Genomic DNA, 19,265 nt, shown 5'->3' with positions numbered 1-19,265 from the left:
GTTCACCATCTATTAGACATGGCTTTGCTGACCAGATTTCATTCTTGGGACTATAGAGTCCAAGGAGACCATGCACCCTGTAATAATAATAATTAACATGTATGAGCCAAGCATTGTGCTAAAAACTTTACAATTATTATTTTATTTGATCCTCACAACAACTTTGAGAGATAGGTACCATTATTACTCTCATTTTACAGATGAGGAAACTGAGGCAAACAGGGTCTAAGTGACATGTCCAGGGTTGCACAGCTAATTTAGGTCTGAGGCCAGATTTGAATTGTACAGCTGAATGAAATTTTCTCAAGTTGATTCCCACTGAATTATGGACACCAGTTTACCCCTGGTTGAAAAGAACCGTTTCAGTTCTTCTTCAGTTTATCACAAAGGTATGGAAAGCTGGGTGAATACAGTATGAGCCCTGGAATCAGGAGGACCTGAATTCAAATCCAATCTTAGACACTTACCAGTTGTGTGACCTAAGCAAGTCACTTAACACTGTTTGCCTCAGTTTCCTTATCTGTAAAAAGGAACTGGCAAACCACTACAGTATCATTACTCCCCCCTCCCCCAAAAGACAACCAAAAACCCAAGTGGGGTCACAACTGAAACAGCTTAACATCAGCAACAAGGAAAGATGAATCAACTGGCAAAAAAGATTTTTTCTTTATGGGTTTTTGGGCATTTGCCCAGCCCCCAGTTTATTGCTGGTAAGCAGATCTACCCTGTCTCAGATGCTCATTTACATGGTCATTTAAAATCAAATACCTGGATTCTGGGAAAGGGGTAGTTTTCCTCCATGTTTTTCATAGCGAAAAGTTTCTAAATATTTTGTTAAATTAACATAATGTAACTGAAGCTGCTTCTTGGTTCCTATGAAGCTGTCCCAAGAGAATTTCATGTGGTATGCATCTTGTTTTTATTAAATACCCAGGGGGATTGCAATCAGATAAACTCAGTCTAGCAGACAGAATCCCACAAATTTTAAGTCACTGGTTTCAGAGATGGAAATCAACACATACAGCTCCATTTTAATTCATTCTCTATCATCAATTCCCAGTCCTTCAGAATTTGGATCCTTTATAACCGTTTATTCAATTTCACAATACATCCTTCCTGCTCCACTTCTCTAAATGTTGTATGACATATGTTAATGTCATCACAGAATTTAAATTACTTGGTTTAAGAGAATTTCATGACACTCCTTGAAATAGATTCACAAAACTCAGAGCTAGAAGAGACCTTGGAGGTCATGGAAGTCTAGCCCAAATCTGCACAGGAAATGATTAAAGACAGCCTGCAGTATTTCTAAACTAGGGCTGAGAACTGCTGTATTAAATCAACAAAGCTTCTCAATGATTTTAATTTAAATGTGTCTAAAGTATCTATTTGCTCGATCTCTCTGTCTCTCGTTGTCTCTTTCTGTCTCTCTCATTCTCTGTCTCTGCCTCCCTCTTCTCTCTGTCTGTCTCCCTCCCTCCCTCTTCCTTTCTCTTTCTGTCTCTCCTCTCTGTTTTTTCTGTCTGTTTGTCTCTACTCTTTCTCTCTTTTGTCCGTCTGTTCTCTCTCTCCCCACTCCTCTTCCCTCACCCTCTCTCCCTCTCTGTCTGTCTCTCTCCCCTCTCTGTCTCTGCCTCTCCTGTCTCTCTCTCTCTCTGTGGGTCTCATTGTCTATCTCTATCTCTGTGTGTGTGTTTCTATCTGTATGTCTGTCTCTCCCTTTATTCTGTATACTCAAATCTGCTATTAATGCTCCTTATATGTTAAATCAATTTGAGGTAGAAATGATTAGTAATTTCAATGGTAGGGAATTCCTAATGAGGAAACTTCCTCTACCAGTGAGACTCAGCACCATCTCTGCAATTTAAAAATCTTAGAGAGTAATTTGGGGCATCGAGTTTAGTGACTTGCCCAAGGTCACAGCCCATATGTGTCAGGAAAGACTCAACTCAGATCTTCCTGTTTCACAGTCTGTCAGCTGTCTGTCTCTCATGACATGCTCTCTCTCATGTTTTAAGTCAATGTTCAATCAATGTGCTGATAATGAGAATAAAGACTGTTGCCATCTTAAAATGATTTAAGATTTACAAAGCATTTTGTATATATTAACTTATTTGATCCTCAACAAATTTGTGTTATAAATCATTATTTTTCAGATGACATATCTGTGCGTACATATATATTACATATACATATGTATATACATATATATGTATATGTAATTGTTCTCAGAACCAAATGCGGAAGGGGGAAGTGCAACAGAAGAAAATGCTGTTGTACAGAAAATGAAGCCCCTCCCCCCAGGGAGCTGAGAAGCCAGAAGCTTGATTCATTCAGCCATGATCCCTGGTAGTCCAGTTTGGCAGCGGCTGCTATAGCTATGCAGGAGAGACAAGCAGGAAAAAACTATAGCAAAAAAAACCCAAAAAACCCATAAAGATAAGCCCAAAGTTTTTTAAAGGCTTGACCATAAAAGGTTAAGAATGCAACTGGTCAAAAAAAAAAGCACTGCTCACTCACCTACCTGGGAGAATGAAGAGGTTTGCAGTTGGAAAGCTGGGGTATCTTGAACTTGAGAAGTGTTTGGTAGTTAGGAGGTCAATAACCCTTACATGAACAACTAACTAGGGGCATCATCCTAAATTAAAATCAGGAGGCAGAGGAAATGGTTCCCAAAAGCTAGGGTGAGGTACCTAGAGAGACCTAAGCCCCTAGACCAGGAAGCTGCATTCCAAGAAGATATTAAACCGTAGGGTATTAGGTGGCTAAAGCAAATGACTAATGACTTCTACCCAAGACTCAGTGGAAAGACCAGACTGGTGACTGTCCTTAAAGGAGGCTGCGTCTTATTAGTTGTGTGCCCTTGGAAAAATCAGCTGGGATGGATAACTTCTAAGGTCTTTTTCATTTTTAAATCTATAGTCCTATGTGTGAAAACAAAAAATGTTTTTCTCAAATAAACTGATGTTTTTATTTACAAATGAATGGTCTTTTATTGTTCAAAAGGCTAGAAGCCACTGCTCATGCCACATTGAACTAGAGGGAAAAGCTTTCAGTAGAAGAAGTTTTATCCCTGGGTGTGGATAGGATCACTTAAAAGTAATGAAAAACAACACCTCAGTCCTGTCTGCATGCCAATGTGTATGTGTTTCTACAGGTTTTACTACATATCCAGAATATTCTGGAGATGGGGCACTTATGGTTGAAGAAACAATTCCTCCAGACCCAGTGGAAGGGCACACAGAACTGTCCTCTCCCACAGAACAAGGAGAAACTGATGCCAGCACAGTGGGAAACACCCAAATTCCAGCTACACCTCCTTCAGTTGTGTCAGAGGGGCAGGGCGAGCTGAGCCTGGAGTTTCTGCTGATGGTGGGGGTCCCCCTCATATTACTTCTCCTGCTGTCTTTGCTGGTGGTGTTCTTTGTAAGACACAACAAAAGAAGAAAATCCAAGCCAGGTAAGTATTTAGTGTTTTCACAATGGACAATTACTTCAAATGTTAAGATTATAGTAATAAAGAAGTTGTTTTGTTCTTCCATGCAGTGCCTTCGAGTCAAGGATCTCAAAGCGCTTTACAGTCATGTGAGTAGTATTATCACGGCCATTTACATTTGGGGATGTGGGAGATGTGGGGTACATGGCTTTGTACCCAATTGAAATCAATATTTACTAAAAACCTATGAAGTGCAATGCAGTGTCATTCTAGGCAAGGAAGATACAAAAAGACAGACACAAAACAATCCCTACAATCAAGGTCTTTATGGGAGGAGAGGGGTGTTGGAAATATAGCATAGACACAGGTAAATAAAAGGCAGTTTGGGGAGGGAGAGAGCACTGGCAACAGGTGAGAGTCAGGCAATTGTTGTTCAGTGACGTCTGACTCTTTGTGACCTTATTCGGTGTTTTCTTGGCAAAGATGCTAGAATGGTTTGCCATTTCCTTCTCCAGCTCATTTTACAGATGAGGAAACTGAGGCAAATAGGGTTAAGTGACTTGCCCAGGGTCACACAGTAAGTATCGGGGGCCATATTTGAACTCTGAAAGATGAGTCTTCCTGACTCCAGGCCTGGCACTCTTTCCACTGAGCCACCTAGTTGCCCTAGGTGGTTTGGAAATACTAGTCGTAAATGTAACACCTTAGGACTCACTAATGTTTCCCCCACTGTGGGCTACTCCCAGGTCCATAGCTCTCAAGGGCATCATTATCCATCTCAGTTCAAAACCAAGGAACCACCATTTCTATTCAATCTCCCTGTCAGAGCCAGAATTACACATAATGGTGGACAAAGAACATTTACTTGAACAGAGTCCAAGGCAGATCATAAGTAGTGTTTGAGATCTGGAGTCAGAAGATCTGGGTTCAAACTGTGCCATAGCTACATATTACCTTTGTGATATTGGCCTCTGTTCCTCAGTAATAAAACGAGGGGACTGGACTAGATGACTTGTAAAGTTCCTTCAGACTAGAGATCTAAGATCCTCTGAATCAGTCAGCAAACCCTCTCAGCACTGATTTCCCAAGGAACTGGAGGCTATGAATCCACCCCACCCCCAGACACTCTCTCCTATCTTCAGCACAAAGGGAGTGAAATGGGCAATTTCTCTCATGCATGGGTTTGTTACAGAGATGAATGACTGTGAAAAGCTCCTCTGAATAACCTCTCTCTTATCTCTCCTCCCATCGCTGGCTTCTCAGCATGGCGCTGCAGACTACAGAAAGTGGAAGGTTTTTAGAGACTTGCCAACTAGGCAAACACTGAAACCTTGATGGGCTAAAGGCAGTACATCTGAGCCTGGTGACTGATTATTGTAGAGAGCCTTGTTGCTTCTTTCTGAAATGGCAAGGAGAAAAGTGGGGAAAAGCCTTCTACGCACAAATCCAATTTTCTTCTCCCTTCCTCCGTCTTAGACTGGAACAAGATTCTAGAAAGCCTTGAAGGCCAGAATCAGAATCGGAGAGGGGAGAGATTAGAATGAAAATGTAATTAAGAGTTTTTTCATCTAGGGCAAAACCAGTTTGGAGTAGGGTTGGATCAACAGCATAAAAGGATATTCTGTTTTAAGGTGCAGTTAACCCAAGAAAGAGTAACATGGTTTTCATCCCCACTGCAGGTGGGAAGAAAAGGTGTGGTGGTCTAGGGGTGGTTACCTAGCAATACCAGCTAGCCAAGGACAATGAGGCTAGTGGTGGGAATTATCCTCAACGCAGGGAGGAAGTATGCCTTCCTGGTGGTTAGGACCCTGGTTAAAAGGACCCTTCTCTCCATGCTGGTTACAGTTCTAAACCACAATAAGAAGACCACTTGCAAAACTATTATGATAGTCTAAACAAGAAGAAATAGTACCCCGAATTAGAATGAGTGCAGTGGAAATGGAGAAAAGAAGTTGGATTTAGGGGGAAAAAAGATTTTCCAGTGAAGGAAGAATGAACAGGACTGTGCAACTTGCATCATGTATCTACCACCAGTGATATACTGAAGCCACCTCAGACCAGCCTAGGAGAGCTGATTGTTAAATTTTCAGTATTAGAATTTACACTCAGGAAATCAGAAAATATTGCCAATCAGGGCTTGATTTATCATTCTGTTGATTGTCCAGATTTAAGAAAGTGATGATCAATAATGCAGATCAAAATTAAAAGTGTGTGTCATGCCTAAAATTTTTTGGGGGAGAGCTGGTTGCTAAAGATTTACCAGCACATTTCTACTTATCAATAAATTAAACTTTCCTTGAACCTATGTAAAATGTATAGCCAGTACCATCTCTCTAAGTAATGATTTTCATAAGTTTATTACCACTGTATGTTCTGAGAAAGGCAGCTAGGCAGCACAGTGGACAGAGCACTGGGCTTGAAGGCCCGAAGACTCCTCTTCCTGAGTTCAAATCTGGCTACCAACACTAGCTGTGTGATCCTGGATAAATCACTAAGCCCTGTTTGCGTTAGTTTCCTCATCTATAAAAAGAACTGGAGAAGGAGCAAACCACTCCCATATCTTTGCTAAGAAAATCTCAAATGGGGTCATGAAGAGTTGGACATAATTGAACAACATAACAATATTCTGAGAAGATTTGAGTATCCCCAGTACACCCCATGATCTGGGGAACACACTCATGTTCATCTGACACAATACTTTTCATGGTTTTACAACTTCAGTCACATCTCTCCTTTCTACACCAAAAGGCCATATTTAAAAAGAAAAAAAAGCATACAAAGACTCTTCCAATTTCTGTGATCATTTTGGTTGATTTTCTTTGGAACTTTTGTACTTTAAAGCACTTTCCCCCTTACATTTAGAGATGGGAAGTATTTAAATTCAGCAAACAGTAAGCCCTCAAGCAAACCACTAGGCAAAATTAGGAAACCTTAAAAAGTTAGGAATCTTAAAGATCATCTAGTTCAACCCCCTTCATATGCCCATTTTAGAAAAGAGAAAACTGGGGCCCAAAGAAGCAATTAGCTCTAGGATGCTTTGTTGTGTTCATCCTCCGTTGCCAAAGAAGACCATGCCATCAGAGAAATAATGACATGACTTGCCCTTGACTTTGTTTTGAGTGAGAGAGGGCTGTGCAGGTCACCAGCCTCACTTCTCCTCCAGAGCTGTCTGAATCCAGTGACCAGATATTCATCAGGATGACTGTAGACCTCCCAGGATGCACTGGGAGACCTTATCCTTTTAGGATACGGCCTTTTCAGGTATTCCCTTAAAGTGTGGTAATGCACATTCAGTGAATAGGCCTTTTAAAAAACTAGTCAGGGGGATGGTCCCTTTAATAGAAAAAAAAAATGAATATATAGATAAATCATGCTGGGAGGGACAGGAGCCTCAGGGTTGTTGTTTGGAGGAGAAACTGTTACTATTGACATTCACTGATCCAGGAGGGTCCCAAAAAAGCCATTGATTGGAGGTTGGGCAGGGACCCATTTTGTTCAATCCATGGGCCTCAGAGTGCACTGGGTCTAAGGTTTTAGGGGAGACAAGAAAGAAGGGAAGAAAGGAAGGAAGGAAGGAAGGAAGGAAGGAAGGAAGGAAGGAAGGAAGGAAGGAAGGAAGGAAGGAAGGAAGGAAGGAAAAAAGAAAGAAAGAAAGAAAGAAAGAAAGAAAGAAAGAAAGAAAGAAAGAAAGAAAGAAGAAAGGAAGAAAGAAAGAAAAAGAAAGAAAGAAAGAAAGAAAGAAAGGAAGGAAGGAAGAAAGAAAGGAAGGAAAAAAGAAAAAGAAATCTCGCCTACAGTAAACCGAAGGTTCACTGGGCAGCCTCTGGCCACCCAAATTTACCTTCCTTTGGAGAGAAGAAGGAAGGGGAGAGGGAGACAGAAGGGAGAGGATGAGCTGAGTTACCCAGTAGCTGGGTCCCCATTCAGGCTATTGCATCTACTCACAGGTTGTGTTTGTCCTTTGTTGCCAAAGAAGAGCACACCATCAGAGAAATGATGACAGGACTTGCACTTGACTTTGTTTTGAGTGAGGGAGGGCTGTGCAGGTCACCAGCCTCACTTCTCCTCCAGAGCCATCTGGATCCAGTGACCAGATTAGTTAAGGAAAGGACAACCATGAGAATTCTGATCTTCTGACTTATGAACTACTGGTCTTTCTACTACATCATGCTCTTTTTAACCTCTTACTCTTAGATTGACATTCAGTAACTCAGGTATAGGAATATTGTGGTCTTATACAAGAGTAAGGCAATATTTTCATTCATTTATGTTAATTCATTTAACAAATAACAAAAAAGCAGCTCTAAGATTAATGCCGTACTTTGCTCACCACACCTCTATATTGTATGTAGTGTAAATAGAATGGTGCATTTTACAGATGCAGAAACTGAGACTCGGAGAGATCAGTTGACTTCCCAAAGGTCACATGGCTAGAAATATTTACTGAGTCTACTTGGAGCATAGCGCTGATCTTGAGGCTGTGAGCATAATTTTATTTCCACTGCCTTCTTAATGAGACCAGCCAAGCTGTTGGCTAAGTGACTGGCTGGCAATCTGATAAAGTAATTCTATCTGAGTATTGATGACCAATTAACGACTAGGTAACTTTTGCATGTTGAAAGGGACTTCCTAGTTCCTGAATCAAAGTATCACAAGAATTTGATGCACCACAGCAGACCTGGACGGGGATGATTTAAGGCAGACATGGGCTTTTGGCACCTCTCACATGCTACCCCATGGACAGCTGCCTGTTCGGCCCCCAACCTAATCTGCAGCATCGGCCAGCTCTTTTTGTGTACCCAACTCTGACTGGTGATAAGCTCACTCACTGCTTCACCAAGGCTGGCCCTAGTTCTCTCTCCTCCTGCCTGGACATTCTGTTTGTTTGGGTCATGTTTACGATCTGATGGAAAATGGAAATTTCATAACCTGTAAACTCTGTGGAAGATGAAGATTCTTAATTTAGGGATGAGAAAACTTCATGTGTCTCAGTCACTTTTAGTCTTAATGACTCTCAGTGACCCCATTCTGGAGTTTTCTTGGCAAAGACACTGGAGTGGTTTGCCATTTCCTTCTCCTATTCATTTTACAGATGAGAAAACTGAGGCAAGTAGGATTAAGTGACTTGCCTGCTAGAATCACAGAGTTAGTAAGTGTCTGAGGCCAGATTTGAATTCAGTAAGATGAGCCTTCTACCTTCAGTTCTAGCACTTCATCCACTAAGCCACTTAACCAATAGTTTAAAAAAAAATTTCTGGTTTTTTATTTTAGTCCTATTTGTTGGAGGCCAACTCTTGACTGTTCTTTTATAGCAGATCATTCAGTCCAGCTAACATTTGTAAAGGACCTACTATGTACAAAACACTGTGTTAGATACTGGATGTACAGAAACACAACGAAAGACAATATCTGTCCTGAAGAATTCTTTAAGTATTTTCTACTGGGAGATACACAAGGTGAATAGGAAAGTATGGACATGAAAATTGGAGGAGAAAAAAAAGCATTAATGGTTATTAGACTGAGGAAAACTTCCTGTAGGAGATAGTACATTTTTGGAGTTTTAAAGGAAGGTAGGGACTTTGGGAGGCATAGGTTGAGGAGGGAGTATGTTCCAACCATGGGGTAACAGTCTATGCAAAGGCATGGAGGTGGTAAATAGCAAGTAAGCCTGTTTGGAAACTAGGGTGCATGAAAGGAAGAAACATGAAATAAACTAGGAAATGAAGTTAAAGAGCCAGACTGTAAAAAGCTTTAAATGCAAAGCTGAGAACTTTGTATTTCATCCTAAAGGCAATATGAACCTGGTGGTGATAAGGTTCATATAGAGTTGCGGTTCAAAGACTCAGGTCAACTCCAAGCCAGCTGGAAAGATTTATTGTAGTTTTGAGGTTTCATGCTCTGGCAAGTGACTAAGTCCTTAGAGGAATATAGCCACTTCAGTAAAGAAAAACCTCAGTTTTCTCATCTGAGTGTTGACCTAAACGACCCAGAAATCTATGATCCATTGACACTTGGCTCCCATTTTGACTTCTGAGCACACTCAAAAATCCCAACTGAGTGTAAAAAGGAAATGAATGGGGAGACAGGTGTCCTAGGGAAAGACTTCTTGTATCAACTACCATCAGTGAGATGAAGCAGAAAGAATCCAGTTTGGGATCAGAGGATTCCCATGCTAGTGCATTGGATCCGAATCCTGTTTCTGGCAACAAGACAAAGCAATAGACATTTATCAAATGCCTATGTTAGGCACTGGGGATATAAATATAAGCAAAAGGAAAGATAGTCTTTGACCTCAAGGAATTTATATTCTAATGGGGGTAAGACAATACTTTAAAGGGAGGTGAAAAGCAAGAGGGAAGGGGAAGAAAAGATTCCTGGAAAGGCATAGTGTTAAACAGAGAAAGTCAGAAGTTGAGTCAGGAGGAGAACAAAGTTTGGCCAGTTTAGACCTCTCCTCCAAAGTGGAGATCATGGGAGCAACTCATTAATGACAGAAGGGAGCTCATATGGCAGAAAGGTATTCCAGGGTAAGGTTCTGAGGTAAGTTCCAGGCTAAGATGGCAGCTGAGGCATGGTGTCAAAGTCTGGAAAGTCAGAAGCTGAGTCAGGAAGAGAATGAAAGTGTCACCCTTGGGTTCTTCCTCAAAGTGGAGGCTCTGGGAAAAACCCATCAATAGGGCTGGCACAGAAGAGGATGTTCCAGGCTGAGGGGGCCCCAAGCTGTAAGGGAAGTTCCTATGTGAAATGACAACTGAGGCACTGTGTCCAAGTCTAGAAAGTCAGAAGTTGAGTCAAGAGAAGCTGTCACTTGCCAGTTGAGTGCTCTTGGGCAAATCTTTCCCACCTCTGGGTGGGTTTCATCAGATGTAGAATACATGGGTTGGACTAGAGCAGAGGTTCTTAAACCCCCCTTTTTTGCAATGAACCCCTTTGTCATTCTGATCAAGTGCCTATGGACCCCTTCTCAGGATAATATTTTCAAATGCATAAAAGACATAGGATTGCAAAGAAAACCAATTATATTGAAATAAAGTTATCAAAATATTTTTAAAGCAAGTTCATGAACCTCAGGTTAAAATCCCTTGGATACCATGATTCCTTAAGATTCTTCCAGCTCTAAATCCTAAATAGGAGTCAAACAATGACAGTTAGAGACACTGGAGGCTGTGAAATGAGAGGTCAGATCAGGGAAGGCTGCAGGGACTCAAATGAGCCATCAGAATCAATAAGGTTGAGAGGGGTCAGCTTGACCTAAAGGACAGAGAAGAGGGAGTAGGAGACTATATAAAGAGAGGTGGGCCAGGTAGACTGGTCTAGAAACCTAGAAAATAGAGGACAAGCAATTGATCATTTTCCTTGCTTACTTCTTCTCCCTTCCCACTCATATCTTCCATGCTTCCCTGTTACCATGGTGTCCAGGGCAAGGATAGGCAGTCCACATTAGGCTTTCTGTCCTAATTAATGCCAATTGCACTCACTTCATGTGGGTTTCCTCTGGAGCATGTCATTAATGGGTTTTTAAAACTTACTTATGCAAAGCCAGCTCCCAGGTGCCATGGGAGCCTGTGGGAGAATAGGACATTAAAAGATAAACTGACATCCTAGTCATGAAGTCACAGATGACGATGCTTCATGCTCTCTGGGGAGGTGCCTGAGGGTTATCATGCAGGGACATGAATTGTGAAAACAGGGGGATCCTCATGGCTTTGAGGGGGCCCAACTGCCACAACGATGATTCCCTCTAAAGATACACTTCCTCTGTAAGGGGATATGTAGAAGGAGGGATAAGGCAATATAAATGGAAGGGCAGGTAGATGGTGCAATAGATAGAGAGCTGGGTCTAGAGTCAGGAAGACCTGAATTCAAATCTTACCCCCTCATTTATTAGCTCTATGATCCTGGGCAAGTCTTTTAATCTCTGTCTGCCTCAGTTTCCTTGACTGTAAAATGTGGATAATAATAGCACTTGCGTCCCAGGGTTGTTGTGAGGATAAAATGAGATAACAACTATAAAATGTTTAGCATAGTGCCTGGTGTTTTAAATGCTCGCTATTCTTAAATTTAGGTGGTATAGATGGGGTGCTGGATTGATTGAGGAAGATCTGAGTTTGACTCCAGCTTCAGACACTTGGTAGCTACGTAATTCTGGACAAGTCATTGAACTTCTCTGAACCTCAGTTTCTGCATCTGTAAAATGAGGATAATGCACCCATCTCACAGGGCTGTTATGAGCATCAGTTTGAAGACTTTCAAACAGTGCTATTGTGATCTGGAAGGAACCATGACCCCAAATCACTAAGCTCTGCCTCAGCTGTACCCCAAAGGGATCACAGAGGAAAAGAGCCTATAACTGGAAACAGGATGGGGGAGGGGAGTGTTTTCTTCTTGGCAGTTGGAAGGAGGAATGCTTCAGGCTTGCTATTAACCAAACTGTGCTGTGGGAACAGAATGATGAATATTATTGTGCTGTGAGAAATGACAGAATGACCCACATGAGCAGAACCAGGAGAACAACGTACACGGTAACAACGACATTATAGAGAGAAGTGACTGTGAAAGGTCTGAGAACTCCAGTCACTGCCAATGATCGCAGACCCAGAAGACTGAAGATGAAACATGCCCTGCAAGGGCATGAGCCCTACCTGGAGGGATGCATTTATGGGCATCACCAATGTGGGAATGTGTTTGGCGGGACTATGAATGCTTACGATGAGGGCATTACTTTGGGGTTATTTTTGTTGTTCAGTTGGGGGCGGGTTAATAGAAAGAACGGATTATAAATGCATGTAAAAATAAGTAAATTTTTAAAAGAAAAACACCATAGAAATATGATTATTGTTGTTATAGTTATAGTTTGCACAGCAATCATTTAAGAGTCACCCCCAGGAAAAATACACCTTCCATGTCCACATAGGCTCCCTGAGAATCCAGCACCTGCAGGAAGCTGGGATAACTGTATTCTGCTGAAGAAGGAAATTCCCCTCAGCTCTGCGAAAGCAATCAGACATTCGTGCCAACGAACAGAAAATTGGGTACCAGATTTTCTTGGATTAGAGATGCCATTCGAACCTGCCAGCTCACAGGAAATTATGACAACAGCTCATGACTGCCAGGAACACAGCTCCAGGTGCCTGCTGGCTGTTTCCCCCACTTGTGACCTGCATTCGTCTGCAGGCAATGAGCAAAGAACAGCCTACAATTGCTAGAGATCACCGACATTTGGCTCTATGCAGTGAATCCCTGTGCTTGGTGCTTTTGCAGCTGAACAGTTTTCAGATGATAAAATGCCAATCGTGCACCTTGGCTGTCTGAAATCCTTCAATCAATAAGCATTTTTAAGTGCCTACTATGTACCAAGCACTGTTAGGTGCTGAGGATACAACCACCAAGAAAGGAATTCCCAACCAGTTTATATTGCAGTGGTAGGCAGTGTTTCTTGTGGTCTGCTGGAGTTCACTTAGCATTTCAAGCTGCTGTATTGGAGCTGCCCCATCATGCTTTCAGGATCAGGAAAGGTTGTACCTTCCTCCAATGAACATCTACTATATGCTAGACACTGTCCTAGGTGCTGGGAACACAAAGACAAGATGCTGAGCCTGATCTACATTATAATCATTCTGCAAACCAGTGTGTTGTCTAAATCCCACTCTAGAATACAGGATATAAACTTCTTTAGAGGAGTGACGGTCTTCTTTTATCTTTGTAGCCCCAGTGCTTGCAATTACAGGTAGTTAATAAGTACTGACAGAGATGTAGTGGGAAGAGGGCTAGCCTTGGGGGTCAGGAGAACTCAGACATATACAGGCTTAGTTACTCTGAGCAAGTCCCTTTAATCTTGAAGTGACTCCAGGCTACTCCCTAGGACAGCAAATTAATGAGAAGGGATTGATTTGCATTAGTAGTGGAAGTCTCTCACCAGGAGTTCATTATAATGAAATTACAAGTCTGATTTAAAAAAAAAAAATGGGAATAGAGGAAGAACTCGACCTTGAGACTCTTGCTGGGTGGGACAGGATAAACTAAGAAGATATGGAATCCATGTGGACAAATCACTGTAAAGAACCACCAAAGCTGGGAGTGAGTCATTATGGAGAATGCTCTGCCTCCAGGTGCTCCGTGATTTACTCTGGGTGTGAGAGCAGAAACATTTTGCCTGTTCTCCAGGATTGGGATCTGGCATGTGGAGAAGAGCTGTCCAAAAGCCATATGGAGCCTTACAACTCACACTGCTGAACTAGTGCATCATTCAGAAGGGATGTCAGGGAGAGTGGCCGGGGGAAGCCTCTTCTTCAGCTGACTTATGATGTGTCTGAGAGCAACTTTCCTGGATGTCTGCAAACAGAGGGCTCTCACTAAATTACCTACAAGGTCTCTTCTTGCTCTTCTTGAAGGTGGTTCTGATGTCTCCTATGTAGCTTCACCTTCTTTCTGACTGATATCCCTCACACACTCCATAGCCATGCGCAGGATTTCTACCCATCCTTTAGCATGGTTCAATGGGAAGTGCTCTGGATTTGGGGACAGAGGACCTGGATTTTAATTGTAGCTCATAGTGAGCACCCTGTGTGAACGTGGACAAGTCACTTAATCACGCTGGGTCTTAAAAAACACCTAAGCCAAAAAAGCATGCATAAACACATACACATGCACATACATATACACATTATTGAATCATATATGTGTACATATATACACATGTGTACATATGTGTATGTGCGTGTGTATATATACATATATATTTATATCATGTAAAAGGCTCCCATCTCCCAAGTTTGGGGTCACTTTTTTTCTTTCTTTAAATGAATTAGCTTTCCTCAAGGCCCAACTAAAACCTCATCTTATACAAGAAGCATTTCCTAAACCCTCTGTTATTTCCTATTTATTCTCAATATGGCTTGCTACATATATATTTATTTGCATGTTATCTCCCTGATTAGATTATTATAAGCTCCTTGAGGACAGGGACTGTCTTCTGCCTTTCTTTGTATCCCCAGTGTCTAGCACATAGTAGGTATATACCTACCGTCTGTCTGGGTCTGCCTCCAACCTGTATTTTTGAAGTTGAGCTTTTGCACTGAGCTGTAAGTCTTACTAAAGCAGAGCCTCAGGAGCCATCCAATCCAATCCTCTCAGCTTTACAGATGAGAGAACTGAGGCCCAGGGAAGTAAGTGTGTGTGACTCACCTCAGGTCAGGTGTGTGTTCATCCTTTGTTGCCAAAGAAAACCATGTCATCAGAGAAATGATGACATGACTTGCACTTGACTTTGTTTTGAGTGAGGGAGGGTTGTACAGGTCACCAGCCTCACTTCTCCTCCAGAGCCATCTGAATTCATCAGGATGACTGGAGATGACCCAGGATGAGGCAATTGGGGTTAAGTGACTTGCCCAAGGTCACACAGCTAGTGAATGTCAAGTGTCTGAGGTGAGATTTGAACTCAGGTCCTCCTGACTCCTGCACTGGTGCTCTATCCACTACACCACCAAACTGCCCACCTAACTTGCTCAGGAAGTGTCTGAGCTGAGATTTGAAAGCAGTCTTCTGACTCCAGAGACAGTCTCTTATTCTTAATAGGCATATTCTAATTGATTAAATTTCATTCTATTAGGTTTATTCCAATGTCTTGATATTTTTTGGATCCAGACTCTGTCATCCAATATATTAATAGTAGTAACAATAACGACTGACATTTATATAATGTTTTAAGGATTGCGAAGTGCTTTATATATGTTATCTTTTCTAATCCTCATAATAACCATGTGTAATCATCTGTGTATCATCTGATTAGTGGATATGTGCTACTGATACCTATGTACCTTCCACCAAGTCATTGCTTACACCTCTCTAAAAATAACTCATTTTTTCTATAGCACTTTAAGGTTTGCAAAGCATTTCCCTCCCAACAACCATGTGCATTAAGTGTTGCAAGTGTATAAATCCCCCCTTTTCACAGGTGATGAAACTGAGGCAAGCTCAGGGAGATTATTGGGGGCAGAAGTCAAAAAGACAGTCTCAACTCCAAATCCATTATCCTTGTTGCTTAAGAGGGAAGGTCCCATGTCTTTCCTAAATATCGTTGTCTCCTCAAGTTTTAGTCAATCAGTTTCTAGCCCAGTGTCCTGCCCTCAATAAAGGCTAAATAAATATTTGTTGAATTGGGTTGAATTTCTTCCCATTGGACTTCTCTCGATACTCTTGACCCTCATTGAAGGTCTTTATCAGGGGCATTGTAAGGTCATCCTTTTTTTTTCTTTTAGTTATAAGTTAGATTTAGGCAGTCTCTGAAATCCCTTAAAATCAGGAATGAGCTGGCGCCAGCTCAAACCTGCCAATTGTGAGTCCCAATTGCTAAATATTCAGTCTGAATTTTTACATCTTGGAAATGGCAATCATTACAAATTAGGGCCTGATTTGTTGTTTTGTTGATTGACTAGACTTAAGAAAGTGTTAATAATGCAGATTCAATTTCAAAGCGCCAATGTGTACATCCCTCCCCTTGATCTTCCTTTCCTCTCCAGCCTGATTGTTAAACGTGTAACACCATGCCCTAGATTTTAATTCTAAAATTCTGTGATTTTATGACTTCCTTTTCTTGGTAACGAGGCTAGTTGGAAGAGTGTGTGAAGGGGTGGGTTAGGGAGCCCCTAATTAAACCAGCTCTGAAGTAGTCAGGCCCCAAAGACTCCTATTTTAGCATTTTTTAGTTGTACTTTACAATGGAATCTGGACGTCTTCAGGACAGGGACTGTGTCAGAACTGTTATTACATTCCTAGCACCCAGCACACTGCAATGAACAGAGTAGGGGCTCCATAAGTCCTTGCTAAATTGAAATGCATCTATTTGACTTAGAGGTCATTACTCATTTTAAAAAAAATTTAGTGATGCTTCCTGTTGTCACATTACAATCATTTTCAAATATATCCTTTCACCTTCTCCCCATGAGCCTTCCCTTGTAACAAAGAAAAATCAACAGATAAGCAAAACCAATCAGCACATCTGCTAAGTATGAGAGTCTATGCAATATTCCAAACTCAAAACCAATCACTTCTGTAGTGAGAGGAAGAAGGTACATTTCTTCTCTAGGGTTAAAATTGATCATTATAGTTACAAGATGTTCAGTTTTGTTTTGTTTATTGTCTTTTTTCCAAAAGAATTTATTTAAGTTCATTTCCTTATTGTTTATGCAGAAGAGTCTGATTTTAGAAAGGGGAGAGTTCTGAGAGGGGGAGAACAAAGTGATAAATAATTGTGAAAATATTTATTTAATTTTTATTTTATTTCAGATGAATTAGGCAGTGAAAACGTCAAAAGGTAAACATTTTCAAGTTCTTAAATCAGTTTCATTGTTGATAGGCACAACTCTGGAGATCCTTAGGATTCTCTTGTTTTCCAGTTTTTCTTTTCTCCTGATTCTCCATGGAAGGGAGGGAAAGTTCCTTTCTCCTGGTGAGAGATTTCTATTTTTTAGCATTATAAATAACCCAAAAGATAGTCCCTAAGTCGTGAGCAAGAAGAAACGTGTTTCTGTCCCTCCAAACCAAATTCTTAGGAAGCTACTGAGAAGGAAGACTCTCATTTGGTCTGATTATTTTTGTCAAATGAACAACCCCTTTATATTTGCTGCTAATGATGCTAGAGGCAAGATAGGTAATAAAAATTCAAAGTCTGGGTGCTATCTCCCAGTCTTGATGCTTTCGTATCTATTTCTCACATATTCGGTAGTCTGATTCTTACTGCACCTTTTTCCCCTACCAATTAATTTTCCCTCTGAAATTAAGGAATAGTGGCAACCCAAAGAGACAATGGCAGAAATATAACCTTCACAAAATAATAGCTGGCATTGGTAGAGAGTTGTAAGGTTTATGAAGTACTTTACGTACATTATTTCATTTGAGCTTCACAACAGCTCTGTGAGGTAGATGCTATTATCATTCCCATTTTACAGATGAAGAAATGGAGGCTGAGAAAAGTTAAACAACATTTCGAGAGTCATACATTCAGTCTAAGGAAGGATTAGAACTCAAGTCTTCTTGACTCCAAGTTCAACCCAGTATCCACAGTGTTGCTCCCCTTTCAAAAAGAAGCTTTTATGGACAAAGTCCAGCCCTCTCCCCCAAGCTCAACCAATCGTTATCTGATTGGACAATCTTCTTGCCCTTTGTCTAATGAAATGTCCACACCACTGGGATGGGAGCAGCAGTGCAACATAATGGTTAGAGGAGTGGTCTTAGAAGGACGTGAGTTCAAATGCTGCCTCTGAGGCATGCTGGTTGTGTGATGGACAAGTGGCTCAGGAAGCTCTAAGACTTTCAGTTCTACTTGAGCTGCTAGCGATATCCGTGGGGAACATTTTCACCCTGATGACATCAGAGGTCTGAACCCTGCAAAAAGGAAATGCTGGGGCTTTTCTGTTTTTTTTTTTTTATTATCTCTATAATAACCCAGACAGTTTCTCCTCGATTTTGTTCTACATTCAATTATGAAACCTGAGAATTGGTTGCAATGGATTTCTGAAATGGAAAAGTTCCATTTTTTTTTCAGAGGAGAGAAAAAGATAGAAGAGGGTAGAGGACAGAAGATGGTTTCTTGATCTCAAGGGATTTTTTCAGAAAGGCTTTGATGAAAAGGGAAGTAAGACTCGGCAGGGCTAAAAACATGAAGAATTACCTTCCTGAAGACAGCCTTCTGGTTGATATCTTAGCGCTGACTACATTTTCCACCTTTGGTCTGACTTTTGGGCCACCCCGTGGTTTTCTCCCTATAGCCCACGTGTTGATACTGCATTCACTCTTTTTTTGAAGGGGGGGAGGGGCTTCAGTGAGAGACTGAGTTTTCTTTCATCCTTAGCCTTGAGTGAAGGTTAATGCCACTGAATGTGGCAGAGTCCCTAGGTTAGCCCTGAAAATCAGATGTTGAAGCATAAATAGTACCAAGTTTCTACAGTACTAAGACCTTGGGGACTCCTGGAGGAAAACTTGGCCTCTTAGACCCTTTATTTTTCTCCTAACCTACCTTTCACTTCCTCCCTTCAGCCCTATTTTTGAAGAAGATACACCCTCCGTCATGGAAATAGAAATGGAAGAGCTCGATAAATGGATGAACAGCATGAACAGAAATGGTATTGGTGACTCCTAATTATATTTTTCAATGAGACTAAGAGGTTTTCCAGATTTACAAAGATGAGTTCTCCTAAAGATAACCAAGATTTTTTTCAGTAGCAGTCTTTCAAGACAGGAGAGAATGTTTCTATTTGGGAACCAAAGCATTAAATGAAATTTAAGATACTAGTCATAATAGCCAATAAAATTATTGTTCTCCACTCTTTAGAGATTTTTTATCCCATTTTAAAACAGATTTCTAATGTCCTTAATAGGACATTAGAGCACATTTAGGGTTAGAATCCTTAGATTCTAACCATTAGATCCATTAGAATCTTTCTGTAAGAGAGATGACATGGTACAGTAGATAGAAAGTGACCCTTGGAACCAGGAAACCCTGAGTTTGAGTCCAGTTTTTCAAATACATGTGTGACCCATCAGAGTTCTAGACAACTCTTTAAGATTGTAAGTTATGTAAAATGTGCAAACCTGAATTGGTAGAGGAACTTTCCTCATCTGGGAGTTCCTTATACCAAAAAAAAAAAAAATCAATAAGCTATTTTTATCTTCATTCCTTTCTGTTTCTATAGCATTTTATCTTCTGTGGAAGTTATTCTACTACCATTGTGACTACAACAGAAAGCTATCTTCCATCTTTGAACCAGGCTGAGGATCTGTTGGGGACACTGATGTAGTTTGAGTAACGAACACAATATGGAATTCCAATATA

General features: G+C 41.0%; 1 protein-coding gene across 1 annotated transcript in view; it reads left to right on the top strand.

The window, feature by feature from the left end:
• TMEM154 (transmembrane protein 154) overlaps positions 1-19,265 on the top strand; it is a 66,237-nt gene that overhangs the window by 32,251 nt on the left and 14,721 nt on the right. Inside the window, exons 2-5 of the mRNA XM_072621266.1 lie at positions 3,158-3,460; positions 3,547-3,585; positions 16,721-16,748; positions 18,470-18,555. Of these exons, the coding sequence (XP_072477367.1) occupies positions 3,158-3,460; positions 3,547-3,585; positions 16,721-16,748; positions 18,470-18,555 (456 nt within the window). The remainder of the gene's footprint in view (positions 1-3,157; positions 3,461-3,546; positions 3,586-16,720; positions 16,749-18,469; positions 18,556-19,265) is intronic.

The sequence above is a fragment of the Notamacropus eugenii genome, chromosome 6 (assembly GCF_028372415.1).
Source record: "Notamacropus eugenii isolate mMacEug1 chromosome 6, mMacEug1.pri_v2, whole genome shotgun sequence".
In the NCBI taxonomy this organism is placed as follows: domain Eukaryota; kingdom Metazoa; phylum Chordata; class Mammalia; order Diprotodontia; family Macropodidae; genus Notamacropus; species Notamacropus eugenii.
This window is presented reverse-complemented; position numbering and strand designations above follow the sequence as displayed.